We start from the raw sequence: 24915 nt of genomic DNA, 5'->3' as shown, positions 1-24915 counted from the left end.
TGTTTTGAAATAATTAGTTGTCATGTGGTGAAGCGTTGATTTATAAATTAAACTCGCCTCTTATGCCCATGGCGTATGCATCGAATCGTGCAAGTAAGAATTTATTACTTACGATGTATACATATTTTACATAAATGATATCCCATTGCTGATTTTAGTCGAATTGAGTGAACAAAACTATTCAACTATACAAACGACAATGACAACACGGGATAGTAAACACTCAGTGAGAAAGTACCCGTTATTGAATTGAATTACAACCCCAAAGCTTTGACAATTCATGAGATCCCTTGCCGATTGAATATTGTACATGCCGAATAATCGCAAATTAGACTCGCTTGTTGCTTGCGCGACAAATAAAAATTGGCTACCAACTATCTCAAACGTTTGAAAGGGTGGCACCCCTTCAGTGGCAGCTGTCCCTGTGGACACAAAGTAACTTGACACCTGACCTGAAATCGGGCATGAGCCTGCTACGTATAATCCACGATTCGAGTCATTTTGTGGGTAATTTTAGAGTGTGGCGAACGTGAGTGAGTAATTGTGTTTGTGTGCGGTGATGCAGATGGGCTTTGATGGCTTCTTTTTTGGGCGACTGGATTACCAAGACAAAGAGCAGCGTATGAAGGACAAGCAGATGGAGTTGGTGTGGAGGGCCAGCAAAAGCATGGGACCGCCTGTGGCCGACCTATTCACAGGTTATTATTGAGTGCTAGATCAACCTCCTGTACCTTTTTAGTTTAATTTCATTACATTTAATTTTATATGTGTACCTCACATTTTTTTCTAAGACTTTTGCTGCCTCACGGATGTAGGGCAGTTAATTTTCTTTTCATTGAAATGCTGATTGGGCCCAGGAACACATTGCTGAGTGGATTGTGCCTTGTCCTCACAAGAATGCATTTTCCACAATGCAATGCGTTAGCAACATTTTTAAATATTACTTTTAATATAAATGCGTTTGCTTGTAATATTTTTTTTATTGTTTAAGGGTACCTAGTGCGGTGTGTAAACATGTTCCACTAGGGAGACAAAGGCGTGGTGCTGGCCACCCACCCCCTTGTGTACCATGCCAGCCTCCATCGGTGCTTGCTAACAACACTTGCACCAAAAGTCTGTTAAGGCTATACGGGGGATCTTTGTTGTGGGGAGCAGTGGTACAGTGTTTCACTACAAACGCAGTGACTCGCGACAGGTTCACTACAAACCCAGAGTTCAAAATGTCTATGGATAACACAGGTGACAAGTGGTATCAATATTTGCCTTGGGCCCTTCCTAGGCCTGTATGGAACTAAATGAGTATCTGCTGCAGTCTTATGAACATCAGCAATGCGGTGATGAAGGATTTCGGGCACTATGATTGTGGCCATACCACCATCATGTGCTGTGCCAGCTTTAGTTGGTGCTCAGTAACAGCACTTTCCTTCACAGCACGTGTGTGTGTATAACCCATGGCATAAAATATCCCTTGTGAATATACTCGTACATCCAGGTGTGCTGTTCAATGGCTACAACCCGCCACCCGGCTTCTGCTTCGATCAGTTCTGTGACGATGAGCCCATCCAGGATGACCCCAGCCTCTTCAACTACAACGTGGACTCTCGCACAAGTGATTTTCTCAAGGAAGTTGCCAAACAGGTGAGTCCGACGCCTCTCCATAAGCCAGGTTGAATTCAACTCTGGCTATTCTTCCCCAATTTTCTCCCATTTTGTATTTCTATTTTGTTTGTCGGCCGGTGTCGCTGGGATGGCCTGAAGAGATTTCTGTCCACAATGCTGACGGCTAGCAGTGCACGTCACTGTGTCGGTGAATGGCCCAGGAAGATGACGTCACTGAGCTATGACTGAAGTCCCTTCAGTCGGCCTGTTTATCTCCACTTGGGGAACAGGTTTCGTATGCCCGGCTAAGAGTGTTCGTTGCACATCAATAAAACAGATATATTTAATTATTTCAACTATAATTAACATACAAACAAAATTTTACATTATGGTCTTTTTTGCACGTATATTTATGACTGGGCTAAGTGCCATGAACTCACTCGCTATACTTGAGGATACAGTTTAACCATGGGTTCCTGAAACCTGGATTCGATACCTGGATCTCGGCAAGAGCGGCAACTCTGTCCTCTTGAGCCACCTCCCAAGTTCACTGTGCCTCTCGGAACAATCTAGGCCTAGTCCTCCCAGCACTACACCAGGAATTAGCCCATCTCTGAATCGATGGGCATGTGTCTTAAATTCCCCCCGGCAGCTGGTCTGCCTAGCAGTAAATGGGCAGTTCGGCAGGTCCCAAATAGCGGGACGAAGTGTGGGTAAGCTCACCTCTTCCAAGACGTTTGGCCAGCGTCGAAGAGTATGAAGAATTCCCCTGTAGCAGGGCTCTCTTGAGCTGCACCTAGGGGAGGCTCTTCCACCAGCAGTGATGTGAGCAATAAATTGCAGGGCTGCATCTTAACCTTTTGTCAGCCTATCATTGATTTCCTCTGCAGTCAGAAAATTTAGCATCACCTGGTGAGACTGTACCTCCTTCGAGGGAATTCAGCAGTGGTTGTGCTAGTGCTGGTCTCATCAGCCATGACAGATGTAACCCTGCAAGTTGCAAGGGTGGATCCCGTTCACCGCTGAATCTTGGAAAGCACAAGCAGTTTCGCTTAAATTTTGTTGGAGATACATAGCGCCATTGTTTTTAAAGACTCAACGCAGAGACCGCACTCGGAACAGGGAACAATTAATAGGTGCTCGCTAATAACATTTGCGTCTGCTAATGAGGCATTTTTCTGTTGCAGGCCAAGTTTTATCGCACAAACCACATCATCATGACCATGGGCTCTGACTTCCAGTACGAAAACGCCAACCTCTGGTTCAAGAATCTGGACAAGCTCATCACCTATGTCAACCAGCTGGTGTGATGTCATATTTCTTATGACTGTGTGTGACCGTGACTGCTTGTCTGTTTGCATCTGTGTCTGATTTGCTTATTTGCACTTTCATCTGTGTGTATGTTTATCTGTTTGTATAGTCCATGGTCCCAGTGCAGATATTTCACTTGTCGGTATCACCTGAGGTGGTGTATCTTTCGTGGTTCCAGTTTATGTATTTGGCCTGGCCATTTGAAATGAGTGAGTGATCAAATAATTCACTCATACTTGCCACGTAAACAAATTGGTACTACTACAGTTTTTCTACCTTAGGTGGGCATCGATTTCTACTCTGGGCAATGGACTAATAATACCTGTATTTTGGGGCCACTTAACATTTACCCAATCCAATACATTGCTTCCTACAAATAATTTTCCATGTTTATTTTTAATTACACAGTTTTTCTCAACGGAGTCAGTGAAACATACAAATTAAATACTTTTTCACGTGCCTGTTTCATACAAGTTTTTAAAGAACCTCTGCCCTATAAATTTAGTCCAAATTCTAATAGAAAAAAGACATTGAACAAGCAGAACTAAGCGCGTGTGTGTTCTGTTGTCTCCTTAGCAAGTGAACGGCAGCAAGGTTAACTTGGTGTACTCCACGCCAACCTGCTACCTCAATGAGCTAAACAAAGCAAACCTCACCTGGTGAGTCCATTCATCATTGCTAATTCATCGCACTTTGTGAATTTTTGTGTTTCTCAACACCTGTGTACTGCAATAATTATGAATAATCCTTCATGTACTCGGGAAAGGCTAATGGGGTCTCTCCTATCATGTGTAACTTAAGAGTGTTCCGTGCAGAGTTTATTTGATTTATTTTGTCATCTTATTTTAGTAGGTTGTTTATCTACTTATTTATTTATTTATTCCAGGTAGCCTTTCCAACTTACCCCAAATTATGGCTTACTTGAGTCCGGCTTGGCGAGGTTTTACCGTGGATGCTTTCACCATTATCAGGACTGTGAAGGAGGACGACTTCTTCCCGTACGCAGACGGCCCTCACCAGTTCTGGACTGGATACTTCACGAGTCGCCCGGCCCTCAAGCTCTTTGAGAGGCGCAGCAATAACCTCCTGCAGGTCAGAACTCGCCTCCTGGAGGTCAGGGGTCCTCTCCTGCAGGTCGCTACTCCTTCTTTACCCAGTGCCTCGTTTGTGCACAGACATTGGGGACTGTGCTGGCTCGGTGCTGGTACCAGAGTGACCATATTCCCCCGGTAGCCCAGATCCCGGCATCCACATTCGCTTCTCTGCACCTCTGTCACATGTTTAAAGTTGGGCCAATGCCAAAAAGAAGAGAAATGTATGTATGTTGAACATCTTCTTTCACCTTTTTTCAAAATTTCTTGCTGTTTTTCACACCTGATGATGATTGCTTGTGTTGCAGTCGAAACGTCGTGATAATTTTATTGTTTTATATTTGTATTATTCTATTGTTTCCCTTCTACGTGACTTTACCGAAAGAACCAAAAACATTTTCTTTCACTGTATGTAGCCATCCGTGCTAATACGAGAATGAGGCCGGACAGGAACAGCCTGTATTTGGCGATTCAATACAAAAGTAGAAGGAACTGGTGTCGGGCAAGACGGAAAACAAGGTGGATTAATGCGGTGATAAATTATCCAGAAAGATAAATGATCCTGGTTGGGTTATACGATGATCGAACGAAGCAGTAACACTGGCTAGCGAGCGACAACCACGCTGGAAATTCCTTCGGGCCTCATCGTTGCTAATGAGCTGATGGCAGGAACCGTGTGATGCGTGTGCCGTGAAACCACCAACTTAGTTTCACTTTTCAGCAGCAGTATTTAAAGTGCACGGGTAAAACATTGTAGAACTCGTACATATTTACGTCGTATAAGCCAACTGTTGATGTACGTACGTTGAACTTGTTTCGCACCGCACGTAGCCAACCGTGCTAATCGGATGCCTCGTTGACAAATGTCGATGAAGGCTAGGCGTGTTAACGATTCCCAAGCAAACCCCCCCATCCCACGCTAGTTTCTCGCATTGTATCCAGGTTTGCACTCAGCTGGAGGTGATCGTGGGGAGCGGCGCAGCTAGAGGACCCTTGGGACGTGGGTACAGCTTCCTGCTGTGTGAGTAAATTTAATCCTGAACAACGTATTGCGTCTTGAATTGAAGCTTTCGTGACTGCAGGAATCCATACTCGTTGGTTCTTTCGGTAAAGTCACGTATTTTTCTACCTACGTGACTTTACCGAAAGAACCAAAGAGAGTGTATCGTGTGTTGTCTTGGTGTGGTCTGGGACTGTAATTGCTGTTTTACTGCCTTTCCGAATCTTGGAAATTGATGATCCAATTAGAACTTGCATACTTTATTTATTAAAGGGTCGCCACGGTGGCGAGATGTTATCTTCCTCGCCTTGTATGCACGAGGTCACTGGTTCGATTCCGACCCAGACGCCTGTATATTTAGAGTTTGCATGTTCTCCCTGTGGTCGCATGGATTGTTTTCTCCGGGTCTTCCGGTTTTTCTCTCCACATTTAGAAACATGCATTGAGATTTGATAATTGTTTTTTTTTTACCCTTTTATCTGGCAACAAAACTGACACCTTTTTTACAAGGAGTCATGTTTACATTGACCACAATACCTGCGGGGTTTACATTGACCACAATACCTGCGGGCAGGTATTGTGGTCAATGTAAACATGACTCCTTGTAAAAAAGGTGTCAGTTTTGTTGCCAGATAAAAGGGTTAAAAAACCAATGATCATAGTTTGTTACTGGCAAATGAGGTTTCCAATGGTATAAATGCTTACCCTGAGCTCTCATACTCTGATGGTGCATTGTCTTTGAGTTGTGCGCCTTTTGGCGTCTTCTGGTCCAACACCATGTGAGACGAGGCTCTAAAGCTGTCTCGGGTGTGGACCAATCAATTTCAAGGACAGTGCCACATACATTATCAGAGTTGATGTTTTTTGTTTGCGTTCCGACCGCTGGTATTGTGGTCAATGTAAACATGACTCCTTGTAAAAAAGGTGTCAGTTTTGTTGCCAGATTAAAGGGTAAAAAAAACAATTATCATATTTTGTTACTGGCAAATGAGGTTTCCAATGATGCATTGAGATTATTTTAGATTATTTTGGTGCTATAAATGTCCAAATGATGGGCCACTTTGTAGAGCTATCATTTGTGGCCAGGTTGCTTCTGAAAAGTAAATTAATACCTCAGTGGGCTTTGCCTGGTAGTATGGGGATGGTTTAGTTTCATGTGTTTGGGTACTTTGCACTATTATCATGTTTTTGTACTGTTTGTTGTTGTAACGTTCTTACCCTGTGCCCCTACTGGACATCTGTAAAAAAAGCTTTATAGCTCATCGGATTCCTCCAGTATAAATAAATATACTCATTCTGAGTGCCTCCGTCGTTTTCCAGTACACTCCGAGCGCTCACGCTTGTCCGACACACCCTCCTGTGCAGCAGACCCAAAGGAGGAGGAGTTGTCCTCGATTAGAATGTTGGAGATGTGGGAGCAGCTTATGAGACTCGTGTTATACTTGCTTGCGTGTTAATGTAAAGTGGTGTCGTAGAGTGGACAACACTGTGTTATGATCCAGGCCAGTGGTTCTCAACTGGGGGTACGCAGACTTTTGGGGCTATGTGGAAATGTCCCAGGGGGGGTACGTGAGGTGATTTATAAATGTGTGAAATTATATGATGCATGAGTCATCGATGAATAATCATGTATGCCAATATAAATTAACTACGACAAAATTTAAATCCGTATGGGAACCTAGAACGATATAAAAGACCTTTCTAAACTCATTTATCATGAAAAATGTTGTTTCAAAGAGTACCAGTGAGTCGAACAAATTACGTCATGCATGCAGAGCGTCCGTTGAATTTTTTTTTATCCGCTTGCAGTTACTGGCTAGTTACAATGGTGTTCCGTGAGGCTGGTGTTCTGTGAGGCTGCTACTACAGGGGGTCCGGAAAAAAGAATGTACAATTTCAAACAACTCTGGCTGTCCGCTTGATGATGCGAGTTGTAATCACTGGCGAAACGTCATACTCGAATTGTAAATGTTACTCTCCAATACACCGGCGTGCTGAACTAATAACGAATTGGCACGTTTTGTTTACGTGACAAACCTTACTAATTGGCCGTGTCGGGTGGTGGCGGGTTTAACAGCACATTTATATTTACGCGATTTAACTCAAAAACCTCTTATGGATAGAAGCATGTGGTGGTCTGCGAAAAAATGTTTGTGGTTGAAAAAGGGGGTCCGCACACTCGAAACAGTTGGTAACCGCTGGTCTACAAGGCTAAACGGCGAGATCCGCGCCTCCAATTAGCACGGTTGCCTACGTTCGGTGCGACAAAAGTTCAAGATACATACTTTGTGTGTTCGGCAGGGGAGGCGATGGGGGTAGCTCAGCACCACGACGCCGTGTCCGGGACGGAGAAGCAGCAGGTCGCCTACGATTACGCCGTGCGTCTCTCCCTCGGCTGGGACAGCTGCCAGGTGCCCAAACCTCTTTGCAACCATTAAAGCACGCTCGCACATGCAGCACAGAAGAAATTAAGACAATCAAAATAACCTAAAAGGTAGAATGAATAAGTGGCCATGTAATGGCTTGCTATTGAAGTTGTCATTATTATCATCAGCAAGTGTCAATAATTGAGGAACACGGACTGCTATGATCTGGTCATGTCAGAAGAATTTCACCAAAAAGGAATATAGCGAAAGCAAAGGCAACGCCAGTGGAAGGAAACGGAGAAAAGTGCGGATTAATAGGAGGCACTAGCACGGAGGGAAATGACATGGAATCATCAGTGGATGTGACATGATGATGATTGATGATGATCGCCAACAGTGGAGGACAACGGCCTCTGTATAGGGGCAGGACGGTGAGGGGTGGGTTTGGGGATGAAGAGGAACAGCATGTCGCGCATCACTGCATCGCGTGAACTGTGACGGATGAGGATGGCTTGTGGAGACCTTCATCCAGCAGCGGATTGATCCCAGGGCAGCCTGCGAGAAACACACCGGCTGCTGTACTGTCACCTGCAAGACGGCGTGTTGTTCAGCGGTGCGTAGCGCTGACGTATGCACGTGCGATTGTTGTGCCAGATGCTCGTCAGCAATGCGCTGTCTGCTCTGTCCGGGAGCGGAAAGCCCACGGAGATCTGCCGCTATCTCAACATCAGTGTCTGCCCAGCCACGGAGAGTGCTAGCGCGGTGAGTGATTTTTATTCGTTTGTGGAGCTCGCACAAATCTATTGCTAGATGAGGATCTTCCTATTTCTCTGCCCCCCACCTTCAGCAAGCAGCACTTTGCGGCCTCGTGAAATTGGTCAAATAACTCGCACAGCCCGCGCAGTGGTTGGGAGACCCTCATTCAGTAAGAGGGCAGTACGCGTATATGTACAAGAATAAATCAATCTCACCCGCTAACTCAACTTTTACTTTGGTTAGTCTCACAACAAACGGAGGAGTGTGTTTGTTAACGTGGGGTGTGCATGTGTGTGTGTGTGTGTGTGCGCACGCGCGTCTTGTGCGTAGTTTACGGTGGTGTTGTACAACCCTCTGGGACGAAGCGTCACGGAGAACGTGCGTCTGCCCGTCAATGGCTCCCGATACCTGGTGCAGGATCCCAGCGGGGCCACCATGGTGTCCAAGGTGAGTGGAGGGTCCCGTCGCGCGTGACCACCGTCTGTCTGGTATTTCTGTGAAATAACTTTCGGATGCAAATTGAGGATATTGAAATTAATCTTTTTGTCTGCCATTGGGTAGTGACGCGGCCGAGTGGTAAGAGCGTTTTGCCGCTCGGCGCAAAGGTTCGTGGTTTCGAGGCCAGCAGATGCCCTGTTTTAATACTCGGGTCTGTCACCGACAAATACCACACGGGCTAAACAGGGGATGTTAAAAATTTGGTGACTTTTTGAAAAAGATTAGGCCAAGACTTCATGTGCATCATCGGCCGCGTTATGCTGTTAGTAGCTTTCATAAATTTTCTGCTTTCGGGAGGCAGGATGTCCAGGAAGCTGCCATTTTTTTAAGGGGCCTGAGTAATCAACCACAAAAAAGAACTTGACGATTGCAAATTCTAGCCACTTCTTAAACTTAATAGGATTATCATCAGAGTATCATTGTTGTTGGAAAACTGCACCGCTTAACTTTAGCGTTAGAATTTATAAAAACGAAACAATTTTTATTTTACCAGGTAAGGCCCACTGAGCTATATAGCTTATTTTTAGACGTGACCTGGCCACGAATGACAGCTCAACAAAGTGGATTATCACGTCGAAATTTATTGTAGCAAAATCATCTAAACGCATGTTTCTAAAATGTAGAGGGGAAAAAACGGAGGACCCAGAGAAAAATCCACGAGATCACAGGGAGAGAACATTCAAGCCCCAAATATACAGTTATCAGGATCGGGATCTAACCCATGACCTGTATATGAGGTAGTTAACATTCTTGCCACCGTGTGCGTGCAAGGTTTAGGCACGTTATACGCACAATCCCGTGCTGTCTTCGTGCCACAGGTGTTCCCCGTGTCGGATGCGACGCGTGCCGTTCGCCGAACCCTGGGCACTGCCTCCGGCGAGCTCGTCTTCCAGGCGGCGATCCCTCCTCTGGGATTCGCCCGCTTCTCTGTGAGCCGAGCCGCCCGGCGGCCCGCAGAGGCCCTCACCGGATTTGTGGCGCGCGGCCCAAGAGCCGGAGGCAACGGGGCTCCCATCTCCATCAAAAACGAGGTCAGGATCGGGGCCGCCACATGTTTAAGGCTACAGGACGACCTGGTTTGGCAGGGTCGGTCCCGTTTTCAGAATGGCTGGACTGGTTTCCCTACAAAATATTTGCGAAAATTGGGATTTTTGTTTCGAGTAAAAATGTTTTGGTTTCATGCAAAAAAATGTACGATGTGGGCAAGGATGGGGCTATCAAAGTAGTGGGCTACCTGAGGAGTGGATGGGGGGGCTACCTCAGCAGTGGGTGGGGTTACCTGAGTGGTAGGTGGAGCTACATGGGCAGTGGGCGTGTGCTACCTGAGCAGTGGGCGGTTTTAGCAGAAGAGTAGGTGGGGACTATGAGCATGATGTTGGTTGGTCAGTGTGTGTAGGTGCTCGCTAACAGCACTTGCCCCTACAGTCTGTTAAGGCTATATGGGGGATCTTTGTCTTTGTTGGTGAAGGGAAGGGCACAGGACCAGTGGGCTCTCATTGAGACTCACACTCTCGGTTGGCTACGTATGGTGCGAAATAAGCCCTACAAAATATGATATCGCATATTGCAGCAAGCCGAATTTAAGTAAATGGGTTGTCCACCAATTCTTAAAATACCAGTATTTGCTGGATACCTGCCGTGCTAATTGTAATAATAATTTCTGTGTTGCAGTACTACACGCTGACATTTGATGGCATCTCGGGACTCCTGAGCAACGTGGAGAACAGGAAGAGCTCCCTGTCACTACCTGTGACACAGAACTTCTACTGGTAACGCTTAGCAGCTGCAGCTACAGCTCACGGCTAATGAACCCCTTCTGATAGAAATCCATTTTGCAGTAACGTGCCCAATCCATCCATAGAATGATCAAGTGTTGACTGTAAACTTCCTAGAAATGTAATCCCCGATTTGAACTCTCAAACTTCTTCAGATCACGAGTTCACAGCTTTAACAGCATTGCCATCTGGGCAGATGTCCTATGTAGCACATAATGCTTGATACGTGCCACTTTGCTGCCGTGCTGCTGCTGTGCTTTTGTTGTCCTGCCGTGCTTCTGTGTGCTGCCGTGCGGCGTGGCATTCTGTGTATACAGGTACAAATCAAGCAAGGGTGACGATGACAACGGTCAGGCCTCCGGCGCGTACATCTTCCGTCCAAACTCCTCCGAAGCCTTCCCTGTCGCCAAATCCGCGGTCACGCACTTCACCGTTGTGAGTGGGGGCTTCATTTCTGGGAGAATTGTCGAAAAAAAGGAAAGGTCGGTGTGATGTTATCTTCCTCGTCTGGTATAAAACAGGTCTGGGGTTCGATCCTGACCCTGATATTTGGAGTTTGCGTGTTCTCCCCCCGTGGTTGCATGGAGTTTTTTTTTCCGCGTCCTCTGTTTTTTCCCACCTACATTAGAAACATGCTTTGAGATTATCTAGATTATTTTTATGTTTTAAATTTCCACGTGATAAGCCACTTTGTTGAGCTATCATTTGTGGCCAAGGTCGCTTCTGAAAATGACCTATATAGCACTGTGGGCGCTTACCTGGTAAGATTAAAAAAAAAGTAGTTTTATTTTTATATTTGTAAGTGATTTGTTTACCTTTCCTATACTTTGCACTCCTATCGTATTTTTGTCTTTTTTGTTGTAACTTTCTGACTCCGTGCCCCTACTGAACATCTGTGACAAAGAGCCTTGTAGCTCATCAGGTTTCTCAACTATAAATAAAGATTCTGATTCTGATGAGGTGACACCCATACGATCCTGGGCTCAACCTCCAGGCGCGTTGCCCTCTGATTAAACTGGGGTTCAGAGTGTGTTTGTTTTGGTTGTTACGTCCTTTATTTATCCAGGAGATTAAATTAATCCAGTGAGGCAGGCGCATGCAAAGACTATTTATTTTGCAAGGACGACTTGGCCGTGAATTGATGGTCTCATGCCGGTCACCAATAACTGTAAACAAAAAAACCCCATGTCAGATGAAATTTCACTCCGCACTTAATTTGGGCTCAATTCCAGCTCTGAGAATCAAAAATATCTGTTTGACTGTTCGGCGGGGGAACATTGCTCTCGGTGGCAGGACAAGTGGGAAATTGCTGCCCCCCTCCATTTTCATTACTTCTACCTCAAACAAACGTTGGCATATTCTGCTCATAGAGGTTAGTCGGTTTAACACGTCGGCTTTCGCGACCAATATTCAAAATAAAGGTTTTTGGGTTAGAACGCGATCTAATCCAAAAACCTTTAGTATGAATATTCTGACCTGCTGTAAACTGTGCACCAGGGAGTGCACTGGTTTGCGCACTGCATTACAAATTCAGCGACCCCGAGTTCGATTCCTGCTCATGACCAGTAACAGTGACGATATTTTAACTGGTCCTGGGCCTCACCCTAAGTCCTCAGTCAGTGGTCCTTAACCTGGGGTGCATGCACCCCCTGGGTGTGCAAGATGCCATTTCTGGGGGTGTGAAACATGCCACATTTTTTTAGGTTAATCATCGAAACACAAATTAAGCACGGGTATGTAAGTAAAACTACTTTGTTTCATCAAACCTTTGTATTTATTCACGTATAATTGTTTTATGATTGAGAACCTAAAGGGGTGCCAGGCTGCAGTAAAGGTTAAGAACCACTGTCCTAGGTGGACTCAGCCTTACGGTTTATAAACGTAAACATTGGGGAGACAAAGGCGGCCGGGTGTGGTGTTGGCTACCCATCCTCTCCCTCGCGTGCCGGCCTTCATAGATGCTTGCTTGATAGTATTTTGACCAACAGTCTGTTAAAGGCGATAAGGGGGATCTTAGTCTGTGCTGTTCAATGTCTGTTGAACCCAGTGTGCTGGGGTTTTTCACAGTGAGTACTGTGTGGTGTTTGTAGGCACTGCGATCCAACCCTGTCGTTGTGTGGTTGTTATGTGACGGGTATTGTTACCCCGTGCGCTCCTGACTCGTCCGTACGTGGGTTTGTGCTGCTTCGCCACTGCAGGACCCCTTGCTGCAGGAGGTGCGCCAAGTCTTCTCGCCCTGGTGCTCCCAGGTAATTCGTCTCTACCCGGGCAAGCCGTACGTGGAGCTGGAGTGGACCTTGGGGCCCATCCCTCTCGCGTGAGTGGGTCCCACTGTTGTGATTGTGCTCGCACGCGCGTGGTCCGCTTGTGTGCACGTGCGTGACGCACTGTGCCTTCATGGGTACTTGCTAACAGCACTTGCTCCAACGGTCTGTGAAAGGCTATACGGGGGAGCTTTGTATTTGTTTTTGCCACACTGTGCTATGAACCCAATGATCTAAACAATTTACCTTCGATGGCTAATACCTGGCTCAGCCTTAAATGAGAATCTGGTACGGTGGGTAAACTTCAACACTGGGGAGGAAAATGCGGTCGGATGCAGTGGTGGCCACACCACTCCATCTCGTGCAGCGTCAACCATAATGGGTACTCATGAGCAACACTTGCCACAGTAGCCTTTGTAGGCTATAAGGGGGATCTTTATATGTGTGTCACCTCTGACTAAATCTGACAGAATGCACCTATAATCAGATGACGAAATCTAAGCAAGGTTGAGCTTGGATGGGCGACTGTTATGAATAAAGCTGGTGATATAGGCTGCTGCAATGCTACATTTTGGATAGCAGAGGGTATTGCAGAAAAATACGTACTATAACAATAGGTTTTTTCCCCTTTTTTCTGGTAACAAAAAAAAACCTTTTACAAGGAATCATGTTTGCATTAACTACAATACTTGTGGTCAGAATGCAAACAACAACAAAAACATACTCTAATAATATATGCATTGTCTTTGAAACTGATTAGTCCACACCAGAGATAGCTTTCTTTTGAGCCTAGTCTCAAACGGTGTTAGACCAGAGGACGTATTTTCCAACCCACAATGCTCAGTATGGTCAAATAACACTAACAACCCTTATGTATTGGAAGCTCATCCAGCAGTGGATTGACACAATACCTATACGTGTACATTTATACCAGTTAACAGCATCATGAGGTGCACGTGCATTTTATTTTCTGTCTAAACAAACAATAATATACGAAGTCCAAATTTGTATGTATCGTATACATGTAAAGCGTTGTGTGTACGTGTCGTTTTTCAAATTTAGATTTTCTGAATCTTCTCTTTCAGGGACAAAATTGGCAAGGAGGTTTTGGTTCGGTTTGACACTCCGTTAAAAACCGACGGTGTGTTCTTCACCGACTCGAACGGCAGGGAGATTCTGGAGCGCAGGTATGATTCTTGACATTTCACCGTGTTCAATACTCGTGTAGAGGTACTTTTACTTTTAAAATACTCGACACTAAGCCCATAGTTTCCTCCATTCAAAAAGTGACCTCCGTGATGTGTCCAGGCGGCTCGGAGGTCATAACGCTGAGCTGAAAGTTGTTGAGACGCTTTGTTCTAATCCGTTCAACCGCCTAAGAATTAACCAGTCTCGCAAGTGCATCAATGAATGTGCAAAAAAAAATTGGGTTCACATATTAAATAGATTTTTCCCCTAAATAAGGCTAAAGTCCAGCTCGAAGATTTAAATATATCAGGTTGACTGTTGTGTGCAACAATCTTGACTTGCTTTTGGCAAGATGGGTAGGAAAGTTGTGCCCACTACATTGTGGACCAGAGATCACCGAGAGAGATGTCAGAGGTAGTTCTGTGATTCTAGATTTGAAGCTTTCGTGACTGCAAGGATCCATACTCTTTGGTTCTATTCGGTAAAGTCACGTAGGTAAAAAATAAAACAACAAAAATCACGACGTTTCGGCCACAACACAAGCAGCCTTCATCAGGTGAAGGGACCAGACTGTCTTGAAGACAGTGCTGGAGTGAACCAAACATTAAACTAATTTTCAATGGTACAGTATATTTTTTCAAGTAGTGGTACCCAAAACTTTTGCAGCTCTTATAAATTCCCTTTTCACACCATCAATAGGTAAACTCCCCCTGCCCCTCCCGCGCCAAACGGCAAGTCCACCGGCACGTACACCACCTCTATGCTAAGTCGGCCAATCAAATACTAATTTTTATACTAATTCCTTTGTCAAGGCACCTTGTTTCCTCGCACACAGCTTAAAGGTCCGCGGTCTGAGCGTGGCTGTGTTTCACTCCAGCGCTGTCCTCGAGACAGCCTGATCCCTTCACCTGATGAAGGCCGCTTGTGTTGTGGCCGAAACGTCGTGATTTTTTGTTTTATTTTTTACCTACGTGACTTTACCGAATAGAACCAAAGAGTATAGTTCTGCGATGTCCACTTCTACGGGTCATACTCTAACGGGAAGACTGCTCTGCGAGGGATCTTAACGGATGCTTACATGTCATGACACGTGATGCCGATGGCACAATCCAGGATGAAAAAATTTGGGAAAATGTTTTGTTTTAAAAGTGACCTCCACAAACGTGGCGTGACTCGTTTCACCCAGGAGAGACAAAAGGCCAACGTGGCCCTTGAATCAGACGGAACCCGTGGCCGGCAACTACTACCCGGTCAACAGCCGCATCTACATCAAGGTAAAGGCAGCACTGGGGCTTTGTACAATCGTCACCAACGGTGCAGTAAAACTTTGACTCTTGTCCAGTGAAAGAAAGGGGCTGTAATTGGGCGTAATGTGCTGTCGGAGGTGCTCTTCCTCTCGCATAACAATGGTGCTGGTAAAGTATTGCAAGCTTGAATGAATTAAAGTACTGTGATGTATTTTTAAACGGTCCCTCTGTTCTTACACTCGTAGGTGTTCAGGTGCCTTAACTGTAACCTCTTAGTCCCCTGTCTCCATGCCCTTTATTCCCTGCCCTCTTGTCCCACATGCCCCTTTCATATTCAATACTCTTCCATGGCCTTGCCTTTATTCACACTCCTCTCCCCGATGCCCTTACCCTCTTTGCTCTCTTCGTCATGCTCCTTTTGCCCCTTGTCCATCTACTCAATGCCCTTCATTCATCTCCTCTCCATGTAACATCTCCCCCAGGACGAGAAGATGCAGCTGACAGCTCTGACGGATCGCTCTCAGGGCGGAGCCAGCATTCGCGACGGGTCCTTCGAGCTCATGGTGAAGCACGCGATGACCGGCATTCTGTTTTGGGAAAGAAAAAAGCTCAACAGGGATCTTTCTGTTTTAAAATCGAAGGCGATAGTCGCTGGGCTGTTTGTTTATGCCTGCTCTGCGTGTCACGTCACGTCCTCCAACAAAACAATTTTGTGCATTTTAACACGTAGGCTTTCGCGACCAATATTATTCATAATAAAGGTTTTTGGGTTAGATCGCGTTTATTTATAAATGTGTCGTAACCCTCCACCACCCGACATGGCCAATCAGCAAAAAAAGTGTCACGTTGACAAAAGACAAATAATTCACTACTTTAGCCCACCGGTGTGTTGAAGAGTGAATCCACATTTACAGTTTGAATACGACGTTTCGCTGGTAAATACTTCCAGCATCATCGGGCAATTCACCAGAATGGTAAAGCCCTCGCTTGCTCCCGGTTTTATATAGAGCAGCAGGGTGACGTCATCACTTAACTCATATCAGGTGCAGTGATTAGAGGCGGAGGGGGGGTATTGTAATTATATAATCGATTAGTAATCAGTCATTGGTTATGATTAGTAATGAGTTGTAGATTAGTAATTCTTTAAATCAAAATGTAATGTGTATTATTTAATAATACGCTTCCAGGCCGCACTAAGCCGGTAGCTGTCAGAGCGATTAAAGTTATTCTTGTTCCTCTCAATTTCAATGGATTCTCTAATTAGTCTTTGCCAGTAATAATTAGTTTTACACACCACTGCAACATTGTCAAAATCAATTGAGTGTCCTTGTTGACAAGCATGTTCTGCCACTGCCGACAGTTGTGTTTGAGATAATTTAATATTTTTCTGATGTTCTTTTAGTCTTACGCTGATGTTACGTCCCGTCTGCCCAATGTAGCAGCTGCCACATGAACAATTAATCTGATATACACCTTCTGTTGATAGTTTAGGTAATGCGTCTTTAGTGCAAGATACTAGTTTTTGAATTTTGTGTACTGTACCAAATCTTACTGTAATGTTTTGCTTTTGCAAAACACGGGCTAATTTGTCAGTTACTCCTGAGATATATGGAATTTTTATTGTTTTAACAATCCGGTCACTTTCAGCAGTATTGCTTTGCGATCGTGATTTGGCATTCAGTGCTCTGTTAATTTGAGCATTATTGTAGCTATTCTGTCGTAGTGCGTCTTTAACGTGTTTAATCTCTCTCACTAGACTCTCACCATCTGACACTGTTTTAGCCCGATGTATGAGCGTCTTGATAAGAGAGGATTTCTGAGCTGGATGATGATGTGATTCTGCATTCAGATAGGCATCAGTGTGCGTTTGCTTTCTGTAAACGCTGTGTGTTATTTTACCGTTTAGGCCATGTCCAAGCAAAATATCTAGTAATGGGAGTGTGTTATTCACCTCCATTTCCATGGTGAACTGGATGGCCGGGTGTTGTGCATTGAGATGATTTAGAAAATCATTAAGTGTATCTTTACCATGTGGCCAGACAACCAAAGTGTCATCCACATATCTAAACCAAAAGGATGATTTTAATGTGCTCGAGGCAAGTGCTCTTATTTCAAAGTTTTCCATGTACAAATTTGCTATAGCAGGGGATAAAGGAGAACCCATTGCTGCTCCTTCCTTTTGTTTAAAGAAATCCCCTCTCCATAAGAAGTAAGTGTTATTTAAACAATGGCCAGCAAGTTTCAGAATATCTTTTGGTGGGCTAAAGTAGTGAATTGTCTTTTGTCAACGTGACACTTTTTTTTGCTGATTGGCCGTGTCGGGTGTTGGAGGGTTACGACACATTTATAAATAAACGCGATCTAACCCAAAAACCTTTATTATGAATTTTGTACATATTTACTCCTTGTACATCAAGGGTCGAATAGGACTTTCAAATACCTTCGGCAGGGACGTAACATTAACGCACGCTCCAGTAGCATTCGTCACCGAAAGATCGCCTTGCTCTCGTATCTGCCGCCCCGCAGCTCCACCGGCGGCTTCTTTATGACGACCACCGCGGGGTGGACGAGGCTCTCAACGAGCCGGGCGTGTGGGGCAACGGCCTGGTCGTCAGGGGGCGGCACCTGCTGGTGCTGGAGGCACCGGCACGATCGGCCGCGCTGCATCGCCCGCTCGCTCAGGCCGAGTTCATGGCGCCCATGCCACTCATTGGGCCGCCTGTGCAGGCTTGGCCATCATCCACGCTCACCCAGGTGATGCTCGGTATACAGCTTTGCTCGTCGTTTCCCAGTTTGAATGCTTGCTCTGATCCCTTCGGGTTACCAAAGTTTTAAGCAAAACCCAAAAAAGAGCAGGGAGGAACCCCAGCGTGGAGGTGAGTCGGCGCCCCAACATTCCAGTGGCAGCTCGAGCAGCTCGTCAGGCTCGGAGATCAGCCATAAGCGAGAGCACCAGCTCCGTTTGAGAGCGACACCAAGGCACAGGTCACTGCGACGCGGCCTCACTCGCACAGCGGAATGACGTTTTTCCTCCGAGGGGGCGTGAAGATTCAATCAGTTCAATCACCTTGGTGGTACACGTGGTGTTCACGCTGCTCTCTTGTTGTCCTTCCCCCCTCACCTCCCGATTAAAATGGTTGGCTACCTACGGTGCGAAAGAAGTTCTACATAAATATGTTCATATCCAGCTCCTTCCTGTGCTACTCTCAAAGTTCCAAGCATCACAGGAATTATACCAGTCCAGTCCAGTTGATCCATTTCATTCTGTGCCTTTCTCTCGCCGGTGTTCCTTCTATCATTTTCCTCCAAATAAATTCGATTTTTCTTTCTAATCGGCATGTGAATCTGTCCCGGTAGAAGCATGGCTCAGCAGGGCTTATAATGACCTGTCTCTCTTTCTCAAGGCACATTTTAAGAAGGCTTCTTGCATTATATCTATCAACCCAGTCTCCAAAGCGTCGGGTCAAACACACACCCACAACACACAACCACCGTGTTCATTGGCAGAAACGATGCTCGACCCTGACACCTCATGTCCGCACCTCCTGACTTAGTTTTCGGGGCTGACCCGGCCACTGCCGCCGAGCGTCCACCTCCTGACACTGGCGCCATGGGGCGACGGCTCGGTGCTGCTGCGGCTCGAGAACCAGTTTGAGCGCGACGAGGACGCGGCGCTGTCAGGAGAAGTAACCGTCGAGCTCACGGTCAGACACGCGCTTGCATGGACACGCGCCTACTACACAGATACACACACTTGCAATCACATGGACGTACACAGACGTACCCCGATAAACGCATGCGAAGACAGATATCCCCCGTATAGCCTTAAGAGACTTTTGGGGCAAGTGCTGTTAGCGATTACCCACGAAGGCTGGCACAGTACATGAGAGGCTAGGTGGCCAGCACCACATCCGATTGCTTTTATCTCCCCTTTGCTAATGTTTACACACTGCACCAGGTAGTCATTTTAGGCTGAGTCAACCTAGGAAAGGCCCAGGATCGGTTCAGATAATCATCACTCGTGTTTGCCGTGAACGGGAATCGGGTTGGCAGGTTCGTAGCACAGCGCGCTAACCGCTACACCACCACTCCCCTACACACACACACCCATATCGGCACATACATGCATATATATCCACTTACGTTCGCACCAATCCAGTGCTTAACCCATAAACTCCATCACATCCATTAACACCCACCACCATAGCTTGTGCAAATTTAGTGTAAAAGGCTGAAACCGTTATTTGTTACCTTGCTCGCACTTGGTCGCTTGATGAATGACGCCGTTATTGTATAAAAAAAATCATAATATACAATAGTGCACACGTTATGTGGCAGTTCACCAAACCCCAGCGCCTGCGTTCACAGGGGTTGTTCTCGCGGTTCGAGATCACGTCGCTGGAGGAGCTCACCCTAGCAGCCAACCAGCGCAAGGCCGACATGAAGAGGATGCGGTGGAGCACAGGTTAGTGCCACTTGTCCCCCCTCGCCAGGCACGGCGCTGGTGATGCACCACCTGTAATAAAATTGTGCTATCAGCATAATTTATTTAAAATTCGTTCAAACTTCTCGCAGGCCGGTGTGACCGCCATGTGATAGGAGAAACTGCCTTCAGTAGCAGGCTTTGGAGAATGTCTTCTGAAATCTCTGAAAGTATTTTTTTATGGACACATATGTAGGATGGACAACAACAGGAAAATGTTAAAGTTTGTTGCGTGGAAAAATGGAAGGAACCGTAAAGAGAGGAAGACCTCACAGAGAATGGCCTGATAACGACATTAGTCATTGGTGCCAGAAACATTTGGCACTACTTGAGCATATTGGCAGAGCAAAGTGGACTAGGGGACGCACAAGAGGGCACACTTCCATCTGACCTGCGCGGAAATAAATATTTCGTCCGATATTTTTTTAATTCACACAGCTGGAATTTATCTAAGTGAAAAAAACCGAAATTAAATTTTTATTAATTTTCTGCCATATTAATGGTGACCGGGCTGAGATGATAAACTTTCTAAACCCGATTTAGATACGGGTGGCTGCCCCAAATTCACACCTAGAATGTCAGCTTTGTCAACTCAGTGGTGTCATCCTTGAGCCACCCGGCCACCTTGAATCAATTTGTTTTAAAACGCAGTGATATTTTTTTTAAATCATTAATAATAGTTATTTTCAGCCCTTTGTCAATCCACTGACTACTCGCAGCCAAAGCCTCAAACATCTGATTATATTCAGGGAGTTTTTCCATGCAAGTACTAACCAGGCTTAACTTTGTATAGTTTGAAAGATCGGGAAAAAAGAGGCACATTAAGCATGATTAGGTCCTCTAGAAATGTTTGTTTTATTTTCAGCTCATGGCAGGAGACTGAGAGTGCGTATTTAAGCTGATGCCAATAGTGCAGTGATTGGAGTACTGCGTATTAATGTTACAAGCCAGAGTTTCATTCCTGACCGTGCACATCAATTTCAGTTGGCATCTCAAACCAATCCTTGGTCAGCTTGGCCTAAATATAATACCTGTTGTAATCAATACTGGGGAGCCAAAAGGTGGTCATTTATACAGAGTAGTTGTTTCCCCTTTGTATCACATGCCAGCATTAATGCGTTGCAATATCTTATGTCTATGTGTTTGTCTTCAGTTTTCAAAGCACAACTGCAGTTATGTAATCGTGAACTTTGGGCCACCTTGAGAGCTGAGCGTGATACCGCGTCACACTTTAAAGTAATCGCCGGTTAATCTTGGCTAGGGCTCAGCTGTGTTGGGATTCGGGTTGCCACCTCTGAGATGCCAAAAGCTGGGACACGTCATGTGAATAGGATTGTCGCAATCCCAGCAGAAGGGAGACCTACATGTGAATGCATTGTCTCGAGTAGTGTATTATTACTACTACTACAACAAATGGCAAAAACATGGACTTCCATATTTCCCAGGACAGCTGCCTCAACAAAAGGAGGGTCCTGGGAAAATCAGGACAAGAGGCAGCCCCATTTCAGATGCGGTCGATTTGCGCGCCGCGTGGTTACTTACTGCTTGCTTCTGCTCCAACAGAATCGAACGACATTGAGAAGCCATGGCAGCAGGGACAGACCGAGTCTGCCCTTTTGGCGATCACTCTGCAGCCTATGGAAATCCGCACGTTTAACGTTACCATTAAGTATTTGTAAACACAAGCCTGACCAATCACACACTGTGTCTTGCACTTCCAATGTCTCGGAGGATAAATTTTGTAGCTATTATAAGTCAGGGTTTTGGGGTGGGGGAGTTTGTAAGTATTCACCCAGATTATGCAAAACAGATCTGGGCCAATTCCACGGTAACAGAATTGCAGAGAAAAAATTAACTTGATTAGGGCATAACATTTCACGTAATAAAGGCAGTTCTCGTTCCACGATTTGATCATTAGTATTATCATAAAGTGGCTTTTCTATGTGGGCATGGTATGTTGACCAATTCGGGACTGTGTAATTCAGATGTAAATGTCAATCTTAAGTGAGAAATTTTCATAATATACCGCGGTGTTGGACATACTTGGACGAACTGACTTTTTCACATAAGCATTGAATTTTCTGTACGTGTAAAACTATTGACTCCATCCATAACCAAGCCATATTTTCTCAACTACCTTTAATGTAAAACTCCAAGAGTAATTTCAGGACGATTTGTTTTTGGTTGAGGCTGCCGAATTTGTGGATCGATCCATCGCCATCATGTGGGGTTCTAAATGTTTAGAAATGCAACTGAGTGTTGGTTTTCGCTCTTGTGCTGTACGGCTCTCCGATGTGTATTTTCGGCTTGTGCCACATGGAGTTCAGCATGGTGTCCAACAATTCTCTCCATATTGCTGTGTTTGGGACTCCTGCAAAAACAACCATGTGCAGCCAGCATTGGAGCACGTGGAGCGAAACGTCCGGGACATCGTGCTGAACAACACGTGGTACCAGAAATCGCATCTGAGAGTTTTTTTTTTCAACAGCAATGGCATTTGCACGTAATGTAAATTCCAATAGTAAATCCAAATCGTAATCATGACAATTGAATCAACGTGGTGGGAATCGTTACAGTCATTCAGAATCAGACTTTTAATATATACTGGAGGAATCCGATGCGCTATAAAGCTCTTTAGCACATATTCGTTACGCTATCACACACACGTGAGTGACACTAGCAATGAGATTCTTGCCAGCTTTGATGTGCGTCTTTGATCCCTTAATCCTTTATGATGTGTAAACCAATGCTCTTACCTCAAATACTGATTGGTCCACACGCTAAATGTGGCACTGTATTAATGTAACGGTGTTTTGTAATTGTGATATAATTTTTTTAAATAATATTTGCACAAGGAGTGAGGTGGCTGTCTACATGGAGTGAATAATACCTTGCCCATATTTGTCTTTACGTAAAATTTTATTTTTTTGCACGTTAGCAGTATTGGAAATACAAGCAAACTCTGTGGACCAGTTTTCACTTTCAATGTCTGATCAGCAGAATCGGGCTTGCTTGAACCAATTCTGGTGAACTTCCCTTTGTTTAAAGGCAAGGACCCTCCCTGTTAGATACAAGTCCTATTTCTACGCAAAATAATGTAATACAAAACACAATAATCATTAGTAAACATACCTGTCAACCCCTTATCAGTGTCCTACCTTATTACAGACCAATTCAGACTTTATTGGTTACCCCGTGCCCCTTATACATCTCAACGTTCATCCTACAAAGTTCCCATCACAAGGGACAAACACAAACAAATAGACACAAATCTGTTTTTGCCCGGATTGAAACGGCTGTACACGCCATATGGACCTAAAAACTCAATTTTCCTGTACAAGAATACGGGTTAAACCGTATGGGTTGACACGGTATGAGTAAGTGTCATTGTGGAGGATGTTAATACAAAGTAAACAAATTATATGGAGAGACAAAAATGGGAAGCGGGGGGCTTTGTTAATTTTGTTATAGACGTTCTCCACACTCGCGCTGAAGTAACTAATTAGTGCGTTTTATTTACGTGACCAACCTTTCTGGCTGTGTCGGGTGGTGCAGGGTTACGACACATACTGACGCGATGATTATGTTGTGACATCGACATGGAAGGCGGTTTTAGCCGTGTAGGAAGCCGGTCCGTCCAGTCGAGGTGCTTGGCTCCATGGTTGAGGAGGCAATGCGGTCTTCAGGTTTTTCCAGTTGCAGGTGCAGATATCTGAATGAACTTTTGTGCAGGTGCCCTTTGTCCGAATTCCTGCTCTTCGTAGCCAGCTGCCTGGGTACCTTCCGCTCCATGGACTCCGGCGCAGTTTAACCCCTTGCACGCTCGATAGCTACAGAGGGCAGTGTGGGGAGATGTTTGGCTGTCTCTGTTTCGGCTGTTTAAGTCGCGTCAAGGCAGTGCCTTATGATTATACGGGAACAGATGTGTTGATATAGAGAGTTAAACATTGCACTCATTTGTTGACACATTGAATATGTTTTGAAGATTTAAATGTTTATTTTTAATACCCGGAGAAATGTAGTCCCGCCGTTTAGTAATGAATGTGATGAACGTGATTGGAATTTCTAAGCAAGTTGCCAAATACAGTGATTGTTGTTGATTGTGGAACATTTGAAATTAGATCAATGCATCTTCTGGACATTTGTTACTTTATGATATAAAAAAGCACCTAATAAACACTGGCACTTATTTCAAAAAAATGCTCTTCACATGGTCTTTCACGAAGTTATTCTCAGCTCGCTGCCCAAGTAATATGTTTATGAAATATGGCACTGCTTTTATGTCATTAAAATTAACTTGCAGAACACAACATAAAAAACATTAACTTGCAGAACACAATATAAAAAACATTAACTTGCAGAACACAACATAAAAAACATTAACTTGCACCACTCGTTTAACATGGGAACATTTTGTTATCAATGTATAGGATATCTCAGTGAACCAGCCCTTGCATGAGGCAGCAGCAGACATAAATATTTCAATTGACAGAACGTGCCAAAGCGCACGTTCTGTCATCAGCTCGGCAACAAGCCTTAGCCCACACCCATCTGGGTGTCACCGCATGCTGCTGCACAGAAGAACCGCGGGTACGACAAGGATTTCAAGGTGCCCGGAGATGCCTGCAGTCATTGCAAGCGTTTGCGGTGACATGGCTGAGCAGTAGCCCATTTGCCTCCTTGTGCGGAGTTTTGCGGTTCGGCTCCAGTGGCCGCCCTGGTTAACGCTCCAGGTGTACTATTCAAAGAATATGCGTTGGCTGCTTCACAGTGGGTGTTAGAGATTCCGGGATGTTGTTCAAACAGTATGCCATGTGTGTCAGCATCATGACGAGATATTAACGACCTCACCTGGTATACAGGAGGTCGTGGATTCGATCCCAACCCTGACGCCTGTATATTTGCAGTTTTCATGTTATCCCCGTGGTCCCATGGATTTTTCTCCAGGTTCTCCGGTTTTCCCCTCCACATTTAGAAGCATGCATTTAGAGTATTTTGCTGCTGTAAGTTTCCACATGATAAGCCACTTCGTTGAGCTATCACTTGTGGCCAGGTCGTGATGAAAAAGATCTATATAGCTCGTGGGCCTTACCTGGTAAAACAAAAAAAAATGTTTAGTTTTAAATAGCTTATTGCGGTCAAATATTTGGCAAATTTGAAAAGTTACTTGTGAATCACCCAATTGGGTAAAGCCACGTAGAAACATCACTCCCTACTTTGAAACGACTGCAAATTTTGTTTATTTATGAAACATCACGCCTTCCTTCGTGCCTATATAGTGCTTTGCACCATAGGAGTGGCGTGAATACCAAATCTACGGATGATTTGGTTTTAAAA

The 24915-nt window shown here is 45.0% G+C and overlaps 1 protein-coding gene across 1 annotated transcript in view; it reads left to right on the top strand.

Moving 5' to 3' along the window:
- Window positions 1-23778, top strand: part of MAN2B1 (mannosidase alpha class 2B member 1) — a 43210-nt gene extending 19432 nt beyond the window's left edge. The window contains exons 5-24 of the mRNA XM_032969089.2: window positions 566-698; window positions 1493-1638; window positions 2787-2903; window positions 3487-3569; window positions 3882-4002; window positions 4944-5022; window positions 7303-7412; window positions 8022-8129; window positions 8454-8570; window positions 9440-9652; window positions 10293-10390; window positions 10714-10831; window positions 12595-12713; window positions 13746-13847; window positions 15035-15122; window positions 15578-15658; window positions 17622-17849; window positions 18650-18799; window positions 19464-19560; window positions 21142-23778. Of these exons, the coding sequence (XP_032824980.2) occupies window positions 566-698; window positions 1493-1638; window positions 2787-2903; window positions 3487-3569; window positions 3882-4002; window positions 4944-5022; window positions 7303-7412; window positions 8022-8129; window positions 8454-8570; window positions 9440-9652; window positions 10293-10390; window positions 10714-10831; window positions 12595-12713; window positions 13746-13847; window positions 15035-15122; window positions 15578-15658; window positions 17622-17849; window positions 18650-18799; window positions 19464-19560; window positions 21142-21257 (2424 nt within the window). The 3' untranslated portion in view covers window positions 21258-23778. The remainder of the gene's footprint in view (window positions 1-565; window positions 699-1492; window positions 1639-2786; window positions 2904-3486; window positions 3570-3881; window positions 4003-4943; window positions 5023-7302; window positions 7413-8021; window positions 8130-8453; window positions 8571-9439; window positions 9653-10292; window positions 10391-10713; window positions 10832-12594; window positions 12714-13745; window positions 13848-15034; window positions 15123-15577; window positions 15659-17621; window positions 17850-18649; window positions 18800-19463; window positions 19561-21141) is intronic.
- Window positions 23779-24915: the final 1137 nt, after the last annotated feature.

The sequence above is a fragment of the Petromyzon marinus genome, chromosome 41, assembly GCF_048934315.1.
Source record: "Petromyzon marinus isolate PM22_M1 ecotype Great Lakes invasive population chromosome 41, UKy_Petmar_22M1.pri1.0, whole genome shotgun sequence".
Classification (NCBI taxonomy): domain Eukaryota; kingdom Metazoa; phylum Chordata; class Hyperoartia; order Petromyzontiformes; family Petromyzontidae; genus Petromyzon; species Petromyzon marinus.
The sequence above is the reverse complement of the archived record's forward strand: the minus strand, read 5'-3'. Positions and strand labels throughout refer to the sequence as shown.